This window comes from Halichoeres trimaculatus, unplaced genomic scaffold (genome assembly GCF_033239565.1).
Source record: "Halichoeres trimaculatus isolate MK-OKI-2021-1 unplaced genomic scaffold, fHalTri1.1 fHalTri1_scaffold_23, whole genome shotgun sequence".
Lineage (NCBI taxonomy): Eukaryota > Metazoa > Chordata > Actinopteri > Labriformes > Labridae > Halichoeres > Halichoeres trimaculatus.
In genome coordinates this window covers 18,101,168-18,113,449 of record NW_027437201.1, presented here as the reverse complement: position 1 = coordinate 18,113,449, position 12,282 = coordinate 18,101,168, and the positions used below count along the sequence as shown (strand labels likewise).

Below are 12,282 nucleotides of genomic sequence, written 5' to 3'. Positions count from 1 at the left end.
CGATTTTGGAAAATAAGGTAAGATTAAAAAAAAAAAAAAAAAAAAAAGTCCATTTCAGGGCGGGATTTGACGTAAGTGGCGAAGCTGCAAGGTCAAAGGTCACCAACGTTCACATCAGGAAAAATAAAAAAAATTGATCGTAATTTTAAGTTTATTTTGTATTAATATTGTATTCAAGTCTTAATTTTAATCAAGATTTTAATTTAGATCCAAAATAATTATATTAAATTTTATGTCTCACGATCAGGGGAAGGCGGCAAGTCATAGGTCATTTAATGACGTCACATCAACTTTAAAAACTATTTGATTTTCTTTCTTTTTTTTCCTCCCTTTTTTTTAGAAACACATTAAATTTCATTACTATTGATTTTTTAAACCTTGATATAAAGATAATTGTTATTATAATTAATTATAAAAAAAACTAAGCTGGACAAAATTGTATTTCTTTTTCCAACTTTGCCCTTTTTCAGCGAAAATTTTACAACCACATAAGCATGTTTTCTGCAAATTTATCCATATACATCAGTTCAAAAAATCAAATGTAACTGTATGCTTTTTAAAAGATCATCATCATTTACAGGAAGTACATTTGACCTTTGATCATTCACAAAGACTTAAAATAAACCTGGCATCAGATTATTTTACCAAATGTTTATTTCGGAGATTTTATTTTAATTTGATTTTATTTTATAACAAAAATCATCTGAAAAAATCATTTTACCTAACTTACTTGTTGTCTTTATGTGCATGTTTTTTTTTGTTGATTTCTATTCTGCAGCAGGAAACCCAGAGGAATAAGAGAAAGTAGCAGAGAGTTGCTGTTCCTCTGCAGGTCGGCAGAGGGAAACATTGGACCCTTCTCCTCCTCCTGCCTCAGACAATAAAAACAAGGCGAAGCCCGCACACACACAGGGCAGCAGCATCTCCATTCACCGCCTGCTATCCGAGCCATGTCTGAGGAGTGAGAGGCTCACACACGGCTGGGGGAAATATGGATACACGGCCGACCTGGAGCTGGGACTAGAGATGTAGCTGCAAGGATGCCAGCCGACTTCATCTCCCGCTTGCTCCTCTTCGCCTCACTCAGCGCGGTTTGGGAGGCCAAATCTCTTCCAGATCAGGGAGCAGTTGGTAAGCTCGCCATACGGGGGATGCAGCACAATGAGGAGATGGGAGTGGTTGCATTTTTATGGCTTTTGTCGACATTACCGTCGATCCTTGCTGCGCTGCGCTTTGATATCAAGTTATCTGACAGACAGTGCATACAGGAGGATGATTTCTACTCTTATCCGGTGCATTAGGTTAGTTTTATTGTATAGATTCCTTCATATATAACACAGAGAGGGCCACAGTGCTGTTTGAATGGTGATGGTGCTCAGATACAGTACATGTGTGTGGTGTTTCCTCTGATCTTTGTGCAGCTTTCTCTGCAAGGCCTTAGATATAGTCTTCTGTAATGTCAGGCCCAACATAGGCCTTCATATCTGATAAACAATACAGACAGTGAGACTAAGGAGGCCTGAGGTCCTGGGAACGTGTCAGTCATCAAAACCAGCTGTTATATCAGTGTATTTAAAAAGACAAAGAAGAATAACGCTGATATGAACTGGAGATGCTTCTGCAGCCTTAAACACACATCTGTTTATATTACGGTGTGCATATTTGAAGGACATTATGTAATTACAGTGCATTATTCATGCTTCAAGCTATTTTGAGCTGCATGGATGCTCACAGACAGAGCTGCATTGTAATGGAGTACATGTACTCGAGTACATTCACAGTGTTGACTTTAGACTAGTACTCCTGCACATGCACATGTTGTATACACAGAGGATTGATGTTCTTTTTAGCATCAGCATTCATCTGACATTAAGATCCACAGTGTAAATTAATATTTCAGATAAAACATATCTTAAAGTAGAAAAGGATGCATGATAGATGAAGCTGTCTGCAAGGTTTTCCTGCACAGAAGTGTATTTTATTGTAGTGATACTTCTCTTGCTTTTAGACTTCCTAACTTCTCCCAGATAACACATATGACATCAATAAAACATAATGCATCAAAGACTCAACCATGAGTCATTGTCTTAAGTTTGATTTAATGCATTTTGACACTGAAGTTGTTCTAGGATACAAAACAAACGTTACATAACACTCTGTAGGGGACACTCTGCTGAGCTGGGCACTGCTTTTCCTTTTATGTCTGGAGTACTGAGTGCTCAGGTTTTCCTTGGCATAATCAGATGCTGGGTTTTCTAGTGTTTCTACTTTTATTGTTGTGAATTATCTATTCATATGGCACAAATACCTTCACACCTAGCTGCACACTTAGCAGGCTCCATTCTCCACATATTTAATTTTCACCCATCTCTACATGTTATTGTCTCCTTATTGTTAAGATTTCAGTGCGTCTTTAAACAATTGCTCAAAGGAAGTTATTTTTTAGCCTCTAAACTGAATTTCTCCATTGGTTAGAGTCTAATTTAGATTTAACTGTAATGGATTTTTGCTCCTGTGCAGCTGCCCGACTCATTAAAACATCAATTAATTGATACCCCAGGCGTGTTTTGGAACAGCTCAGCAGTCTTCCTGACTTGTGGTTATTTGCAAGGTGTTGAAAAAGTGATTAGCAAACAAAGAAACTGCTGGGCAGCAGAATGAAGGGGTGTTGTGTTTGATAGTTGAAACAATTAGCCAATGAATTGATCACTTAATTAACATATGGTGTCTCTATAATTAACGAATCACTGATTTTTAGGTAGCCCTAAGATAAAGTCACTAAACTTTAACTATTGATGGCTTAGTATCCCCTCTGTGCTCTGAAAAACTCCAGGTTTAATTTCAGTCAAAGGGTTTATCTGGGCCTAAAGAGGCAGTAGAGGGTTTACACTTCATTGACTCTCTGCTGTACTCGAGTGTTTGGAGAGGCTGAGATTTCCCAGACTCTTGATGTGACACTCTGACTCTTAATGTTTCTGTCAATGGAGCCACAGTGTTTCAATGTGGAGCCCAAATGGAGGAAATCCACCCCACAAACTCACAAGGGAGCCTTTATTGAAGCAATTATGGTAATGCTTAACAGCAATTACACACACAGACAAAAGATAAGAACACACAAACACACACTTACATACATGCTGTGTGTATAATCTGAATGCAGCCATTAGCCCGTCTCTGGAGGCTCGGGGGGGGTTTAGAGGACGACAGCTCCTGGTGCTACAGGGAGCTGAGCAACAACAAGCCGGCTTTTGGAGAGTCAGCATGTAGCCATGGAAACATCCCCCAGCCTGACCCACATCCTCCCCGATCAGGAGGCGAGATGAGAAACAAAATGTTCTGGGGCTGAAAAACAGGAGAGGATGAAGGATAGACAGAGCCATGAGATGGATTTATGACGGGAGGGTCTGTGATGACTGCAAACATCATCATCATCAGTTTTAATCCACAGCCACTGGAAATGATTAGTCTGCACCAGATCACCAGGGGATGGAGTTATGGTGCATGATGGTGCTATGAAACAACAGGAAGTTAGTGACTACACTTCAATGTCAAGCAGGACTTCATGGGACTTGTAGTTCCAATAATTAAGCTCATAATATCCACCAAAAAGCAACTTGAAGGGTCCCAAAGTGTCAGAGTTTTATTCTAGGGTGTGTCTGCTCAGCTGCTGTTGTTTCACACCAACAGTCCCCCTCTGAATGAAGGTCACTGGAGACTAGATCATGATGCTGCATAATGATGTCGTCCTTGAAAGAGAGCCAAAGGTGGCTGAATCAATTAAGCCACATTCAAGAGTGTGAAGACTACAGTATCATCTCAACACATAAAGCTAGAATGTTAGAAAACTGAAGCAAATAATCACATATGATAAGCTGGATTTCTTTTCCCTTTTTCTTTCAGAGGTGCAAATAAAAGTCCAAGTGTTCGACAACAGCGACCTCTCCCCCTTGGCAGATGCTCAGGTGGAAGTCCACGGGAACCAGACCGTCTTGGCGTCCAGCAGGGCGGGCAGGGATGGCGTTCTGAGAGTCAGCTTCCCGTACCGCACGGGGACATGGGTCATCATCACCGCCTCCAAAAAGGATTACGTCACCAACTCTGTGCCCTGGCACTCCAGCAGAATCCCGTGTAAGTCATTGAAGAGGACGCTGTGGTTTACTGAGCATGAAGAGCACTTTCTCTGCTTCATGGTTTATTCTCTGATGACTTAAGAAAGAAAATCTGCCTCTTATCTTATTATCTGTTAGTGCAGCTGGCGTTATGGTTTTGAAGAATTCCTAAGAAGTACATCATGTTGTTTCCTTGGAAAATAAAGATTTTTAGATGAGATTTGAGAATTAAATTTAAGACTTTTAAATTCTTTTTAGCGTCTGAGGAAGGAACTGATCTCTGTTTGAATATTTTGTGTAGTTCCAGGCCATCAGTTACGATTACACATCTACAAAGTGAAAGCCTTATTGTTTTGACAGTGGATCTTTTCTTGCTGGAGGCTTTTTTAGACCTGCAGGACGCTGTAACTTCTACGGGCCACTGCACCCGACCAGAACTCAAAGGATTCAACCAATGTTTTGTTTTGTACTCCTCACTGAGATCCAAACCACATTTTTTATCTTCATTATCAGAGGAAGTGTGGTTATAAAGTGCAGCCTTGAAAATATGTTGCTCTGGATCACAAAACAGGAATGTATGAGAGGATTATCAGGGAAGAGGCTCGTTGGAGTGAGACGTGATGACAAAGTCAAACAGGAAGTGGATATAGAATTGCATTAATCCTGCAGAAATCCTTCTGGAAACCTGCTGAGTTGGATTTAAGTGTCTTTTTTTTCTTTCAGTGTACGCATCTGTCAGCCTGTACCTCCTTGTCCAGAGACCAGGAACTCTTATCCTGTATGATGACGTCCTGCAGGTGCTTTCTGGGTCACCAGGTAAAGAAAATATAACTCCTACTCCTTCAGCTTCTATGCTCCAAATATCTGGACTGCTGAAACACTCTGTTCCTTTAAATCCAGGTTAAAGACTCAACTTTTATTCTTATATCTTAAAATGTATTTTGACCTTTTTTTTTCTTTTTTTGTTTTGTTTTATAGTATCTTATTATTTTTAATCTGCTTTTTAATTGAATTTTAATTGTTTGTTTTAATATGTTTTGAGAAAATGATGATTTTTGTCTGTGTTTGTGGATCAAAGTCACAAGCTGTGATCCAGTGTTGAAAATTATGAGTCATTGTCTGACAAAGTTAACACCTTTGGGTACTGATAACTGTATTTTGGCACCCAGGAAAGTCAGTTTGACCTTTTACAGTGAATCCTTCATCACATCTTAAATTAATCTGTCAGCAACAGACAGAAAACTCACACCTGTCTCCTCAGCTCATAGTCATCCAAGCCTCCAAAGATTGTCTGACTATGATTTTGTTTCTCAGGGGCTCGTAACCAGCCGCTGGTGCAGCTTCAGAGGAAATCCCTTCAGCTGCCGTCAAACTCCAACTACACGGCGCTGTCTGCCGCTCTGACCACAGCCAGGACTCAGTATGAGATCGGAGGGTTCCCGTTCCTGCTGGGCCAGGAGACCAACAGCTCAGGTGGGTTTCAGCAGTCACTCAAAGAACAGGTAGAAAGCGTGTTCCCAGCAGAAATGTCAGCATCATGTGTTGTTTCCTCTGCTCAGGTGCAGAGACAGGGTGGACAGACCTGACAGCTTTAGCCGTGGTCAGCGTTCAGCTCTTTGACAAAGACGGCAGTCCGATCCAGGTGTCAGATCCGATCCACGTCTCTGTGCCGCTGCCGTCAGACACTCGCAACAGGATGGCTACAAGTGTTCCTGCATGGCTGTATCAGCCAAGGACAGGTCAGTGAAACAAAAACATACATAGGGTGTTTGTTATCATCTCTGTTTTGACTGTATCTACAAATGTTATGACTGAATCAAACATTGGTACAGGTCTGTGGGTCAGGAACGGGACAGGCTACATCAAAAAGGACGGCCAGCAGTTTGTCTGGAACGTGGTGGTTCCTCAGATGGGATACTGGTTAGCCGCCTTCCCGTCGTCTTCAGGTACCGTAACTCATTGCTGCCTCCGCTCTGTGGTTTGAGCTGTGTTTCATTCTCAGAGCTGCTGCTGTGCCAGCAGATGTTCCTGCACCATGCGCCTCCTGGGGGAAACTATGACGGGCTCTCTGTGGTGTTGTTGCAAAGAGCCAAGACAGATTTTGGAAACAGCTCCACAAAGATTCAGCTGTTTCCTCCATGAAGCGGTTATAAAGAAGCATTTAACATACTTTATATTGCTGTTTGTATCATTTTTAGCTTGAATAAGTTTAACCCAACAATTGTTGCCAACATGTAAAAATAAAAAATCTCAGCGTTCCTTATACAAATTTTTCCACTTATATGCTAGTAGATAACCCAAACAAAGATTTTAGTTTATAAAAAATAGTTTCCAAGTGGTTCCTGTCACATGACATCATCTGCTTCCTGCCTCTTCCGGTGGAAGACATGGTGGATGCAAATAGTCCTGAAAAGAGCCAATTTTCATAGATTTCTTATGAGTTTTCTTCCAAACTTATTTATAATTATTTAATCATTCAAGTCTCTAGAGTAACTCTTCAACAAAAATTGTACCTCGTATCAATATTTTTTTGTTCATAGGCTTATTTCTGTGAGTGGCAACAAAAGTTGCTGGTTAGCACATGGCTAGTCGCTAACTTAAGGAAAACACTGCCTGCAGGATTGCCCATAATTTACTTATTAAGTGCAATTTTCTTGACACACAAGTACACACACCACTTTTTTTTATTTATGACTTTTATTATTTTTTGGTATAACTTTATTAGTACTATAATTAATATTGTTTCTTTGTAATTATTAGCTGACCATTGTTGCCAGTCAAAAAAATGCTATTTTCCTCAAAACAAAGCAAAAAATGGAAAAAAATAATTACATAGCATGATTCAGAGGAACTGATAAAACTGTTTGCCTCACAACTCGGGAAAAAAGTTAAATGACATTACTCATATTAATGGATGGAAGATCTGCTTTAATAAAATACTGTTCAGAAAGAACATTCAAAGTGATTTTTGGACGTCTTTTTCGCAGGACTGGGTCTGTCTCATCCAGGCCTGAGGGACATCACCACCTACCACACCCTCTTCCTGCTCTCCATCCTCGGCTCTCTGGCTCTGCTGGTGCTGATTCTGCTCTGTGTGCTGCTCTACTACTGCAGGTGTGGGAAGCATAGGCGCAGGTCTCACTTTGAGGTTTCTGTTTAACCAAAAAAAAATAGTTTAGATGTGATTTTGGAAGTGATTATTGTAGACATGATGATCCGGCTGTGGTTAGATGAGGCTCTAAAGAAAGTTTGTTTTCTGATCCATTTGTCTGTTTCTCTTTCAGACGGAAGTGTTTAAAACCTCGACGACAGCAAGGGAAACCCCACACAGCCAATCTGAATGGTGCAAAGAGAGACCAGGGTACTTCTACTTCCCGCCTGAACCTGATTTGTGGAGGTCACGTTGATTCTGCTGCCGCTAACGACAAATCAGAAATGTCCCCATCTCGAGACTACCACAGCTCAAAGGAGGATTTAACCAAACATGTTCCTGCACACATGCTGCGACACGCCAAGGGGAAAAACAATTCAGGTTCCCAAAGAGGTGAAAGCTTCGCCATGAAGGTCACACGAGCAACAGAGACCAACAACCTGGACAACCCTCTGCTGCATGAAGACTATAATCGGAGCTACAGCCCCATGGAGGGGAAAGAGTCCGACTACCACCGACACCACAACGCCAACGACAATCGAGGGTACTCCTCTGATCCCCCGTCCCCGCCTCGCTTCCAAGGATACGTGCCAAGTCAGTCAGACAAACCTCCAGAATACTCAGCCACAGCTGCAGACAGCCTTCCAAGACCCACGTCCCTCAACACCCAGCCAGGTCAGATCATCTTCTGCAGCTCCATCGATCAGATGAAGGAGAACATGTACCGCAGCATGGTGCCAACCCTCGTCATTCCTGCCCACTACATGCGTCTGCCCTCTGAGTTTTCTGGGAAAGATGGAAAGGACCCGAAGGATCAGGACAAAGATGGAGCACAGATGGGAGGAGGCCAGCAGCATCATCACCACCACTCCCAGAAACAAGGACAGCAGCAGCAAGGAGGATCCCAGGGTGACGACTCAGAGGAGCCCAGCTGGGCCTCAGACTCCTCTGGTGGACCTGTGACGATCCCGGTCCTCTTCAACGACTCCACCATGGCTCAGATGAACGGGGAGCTGCAGGCTCTGACCGAGAAGAAGCTCCTGGAGCTGGGCGTCAAGCAGCACCCACGAGCCTGGTTCATCTCCCTGGATGGACGTAACAACGCTCATGTCCGCCACTCCTACATTGATGTTGCGAATGATCTAAGCGGAGGAGGTGGATTCATAAGTGGTCCAAGCAGCACTGCGCGAGACATCAATCTGGAGCCGCCTCTGGAGTCCCAGGAACGCAAGTCAGGAGTGAACCGTAAGGGTAAAGACGAGCGCTGGGGGACAGGAGGGCGGAAGACCCACGGCGTCAGCAGCAGCGGAGGGAAGACGTACTCCAAGCTCGCCTACCCAGACCACAGCGATCCCAGCAGCAGTGAGGGACGCCCAGTCTCACCTGAGGAGAACTCCCTCACCCCGCTCCTCGATGAAGGCCCGTCCTCACGAGGATCCACCATCCCGAGGAGAGGACGCAGTCGTGTGAACAGCAGCCGCAGCAGCAACAGCGAGAACCGTCGTGACTCCATGACCAGCCCTGAGGACGACCCCGATGACAAAGACGAGAACAAGAAGAGTCCCTGGCAGAAGATCGAAGACAGACCTCTCATGGTCTTCCACCCCAGGAAGTGAGCTGTGTGAACTTACCGATCTCTGGACCTTTTCACGATCTTATGAAGGGGGCGATGTTTTCACAGAGAGATCTCACTATAAGCACAACCATGCTTCACCGGCCCATTTCCAGGTTGTTGTTTGACCTTTGTGTTTCTGGTGAGGTGCGTTTGCACTTTTCGTCGTCTTACTGTCAGTGAATCTCACAGGTCTCCACTGAGAAGATCAAACTGAAACCGATCCGGTTTGTTGTGAACTGTGTCACCTCTTACATCACTGAACCATCGTCTGAGCCCCTGCATCTACTGACTGTGGAGATAGCCATTTTATAGAGCAAAATATAAGAGTAAAGCACTTACTAATACTTTGATAGTTCCTTGAATGATACTTGTGAGGTATTTGGAGGTAGATGGAGTTTTTATGGGATCGATTTAGGCGAGTTAGATTTCCTTCCCTGGACTCTGAAGTTCATATCGATGGTAGAGGATGTGCTCCTGTTTTCCTTTATATATCTCGTCCCCTTGACTGTAATAGAGTTTTCTCCAAAGGAAACAGCGTCCCAGAGCTTGAATATGTTGGAAATATATCACCCGTTCTGATTTCTCTCCCCTGTGAATGGATAATGCAATCTATTAGCTCCAACGTGCGACTTGCATTTTGCTCCTTCAGGGATGTTCTTGGTTTCCTCTTCTTCCCGTGTCGTGTTCATGTGTTCAAACTACTTATTCAGATCTGAAATGTTGAGCATCATCTTCGCGTGTTTCCATCATCCTTTCTGTCTTGATTGATCTACGTCTCTGCCAAAATTTTTTGCATATCTGCCTTTCTCCTGTTGTTGAGGCGAAGACTTGAATCTTTGCGGTTTCCTGATGTGTAAATAGATTCCCAAACATTTGAAAGACCATTTGGTATTGAAAGATTGCATGCATACACTATGAATGTATGAAATAAACAGAAGGCACCAAAAGCCCCCCACAGTTCTTCGGGCTCCTGCGTAGACAACCCCAAAACCGCCAAGAACCGCTGTACCATCTCTTTACTTGAAGACTCACCTGTTTGATATTCGACTGAGACCTACAGGGGTTGTTTGTAGGCAGGACCTGTACCACTCCTCTCCTGTAAGTGCCTTCTTTCACAAAGGATCGAGTGATAGGCATGCAGGTCCCTTTTTAAATGCAGTTAGTCGTCACCTAAACTAATCCGCCGACATGGGCGAGCACTGATAAGCACACTGCATTGTGGTAACAACAACAAATCGTCACTCTGGGGAGCATGCCTGCCAAAACTTACGACTTTTCTTGCGGCTTTTACGTCCTTGAATATCTTGATTTCTTGTATCTATCCTCTTTTTCACCAAACTTGTAAATGGTATGATGATATATGAGATTTTATGTGTATAACGATGTGCATGTAACTTGTAGAATAGGGTGTTTTTAATGAACTCTTTTTTGAACTGATCCAGGATGTTTGGCGTTGGAGAAAAAAATAGTGATGCACTGATGCATTGAATTGTGTTGCCAAATGAACTTGGTTAAACGAAGATACACTGACTTTTCCCTTAATCCAGTTCTAACAAATTCACTTCCGGTCGTAAATGTTTACAACAGTGACATACTGACCAACACGCACATCACCACTGCCTACGACACATCAACAACTGTGAATTAATTATGTCATCATGCAGACTCTCAATCTGAAACTCCTCTTTCATGAGGAGGGAAAATCTAACAGCTCTAAAGAAGGTAATGCTGATTTGTTGGTCCTTATCACCCATTTGCTTGCTGTTCATGCGCGTGTGTAGCCTACAGTACAAACTGAAATGTGATGTGTTTAAAGTGTTAAGAATAACACGGCCATGAAGCGACTCCTACTGAAACTGTCGTGTCCACTGCTGTAAATGTACATTATTTCAGACCAGATATGGGATTTATTATGAGTTGTGCAATCGTGGTTTTCCTTGCTCGTCTTTCTTTTAAGTTAACATGAGAAAATCAGTTTTCTCAGTAGATTTTGTGAACCTGTGTTTGTACGGAGCTGATTTACACGTGAACTGAACCCCTGAGAGCAACCTTTGGTTTGTTGAAGAAGAACTGGAAGATTGAACTGTAGGCCTTCATATTGTGCAGTAAATCATTTGCTTCATAAACCTGGTCAGTTGTTTGTAAACTGTAAATTGATTCTTTCTGTACATGAGGAAAAATGAAATAAATTGTTCCCACGGTCAGTCAGTACCTGTGCTTTTATTTTGAAAAGGGTAAAAATAAGCTGCTTGAAAAAGTAAAAATATAAAACTACATTAGACACAATGTTATGTCTTAGTTTAAACTAACCCCAAAGCAGAGACTGATACAGGTAAGTGAAGGCACAAAAAAAAAAACCAGAAGTCTTTAATGAACAAAAAATCAGGCAGTGAAGGCAGGGAGCTGGCTGGCTGGACGAGAATCCTCAGAGGAACACAGATGAAGGTTGAACGAAGATCGCAGCGAGGCACACTGGAATATCTGAACACAAAAAACACAGGTAAGAATAAAAACTCACAGCAACAAGTAACTTGAAAATCCACAAGAAAGAATCGCTTAGATACTACCAAGGAGAACAGAATTATCTGGCAGAGCAGTGAAGGGAAGATGAGGCTTTTATAGGAGAGTTGATTAACTGAGTGGAGCCAGGTGTGCCTCTGCTGCTGAGAGAGGCCAGCCACACCCCTTGCCACTCACATACCTGCAGGAGAAAGAAAAAACAGAAAGGGAAGGGGGAGGAGGAAAAGCAGAACAAAGCCTAAAACCCTACCACAAAACCAAAGCCAAACAGAATCATAACACACAATGCCATAAGATACGTAACATTTAAGCAGTTAGTGAGTCAGGAGGTCATTGACCTCACCAAAGAGCTGGAGGCCTTGAACCGTACAACCGCACCACAAGGCCAAGCATGAGGGGCAGAGCGCTAAGGATGAGACTGCTGCTGGATTTATCCAGAAACCAGTTCTGGAGGAAAACCACTTAATGAGCAACCTCAGAAATGAATCATGTAAACCTGTCAGCTGATCACATCTGAAGCCAGATGTCCCCATAGTGATCATTGTTTACAACTGCCTCCAGTGAGCTGGTTGAGACTGTGGCTTCCCAAAACCTTACAGCTGAGATCATGTTGTCAAACTGCAGCATTTGTAACAAAACAGTAGACGGGTTCAGAAAAACGACTGGACCTTAAGAGTCCTGAGACCCTGAGGGAGCTCTCCATGTTAGTTTCATGTTGGTAGGCCCTGAAATGTTGTCATGATGACATATTTACAAAAACTTGTGAAAATGTAAAAAAAAAAAAAAAAAAAAAATATTGCACACATTGATCATTCTTGCTGAAAGAAGTGGCTTATTAACAGAGCAGTCTGTGTCTTTAAGGCTGGGGCTATGTAAGAAAGGGGCAT

At 42.7% G+C, this 12,282-nt stretch overlaps 1 protein-coding gene across 1 annotated transcript; it reads left to right on the top strand.

The window, feature by feature from the left end:
- The first annotated feature begins 869 nt into the window (after window positions 1-869).
- fam171a2b (family with sequence similarity 171 member A2b) lies at window positions 870-11,073 on the top strand. The gene is made up of 8 exons (XM_074662635.1): window positions 870-1,131; window positions 3,901-4,128; window positions 4,833-4,925; window positions 5,424-5,582; window positions 5,669-5,848; window positions 5,942-6,055; window positions 7,097-7,223; window positions 7,394-11,073. Exons 1-8 carry the CDS (start codon window positions 1,041-1,043, stop codon window positions 8,874-8,876), a joined length of 2,475 nt encoding a protein of 824 aa, XP_074518736.1. The 5' UTR covers window positions 870-1,040; the 3' UTR covers window positions 8,877-11,073.
- The last annotated feature ends 1,209 nt before the right edge of the window (window positions 11,074-12,282 follow it).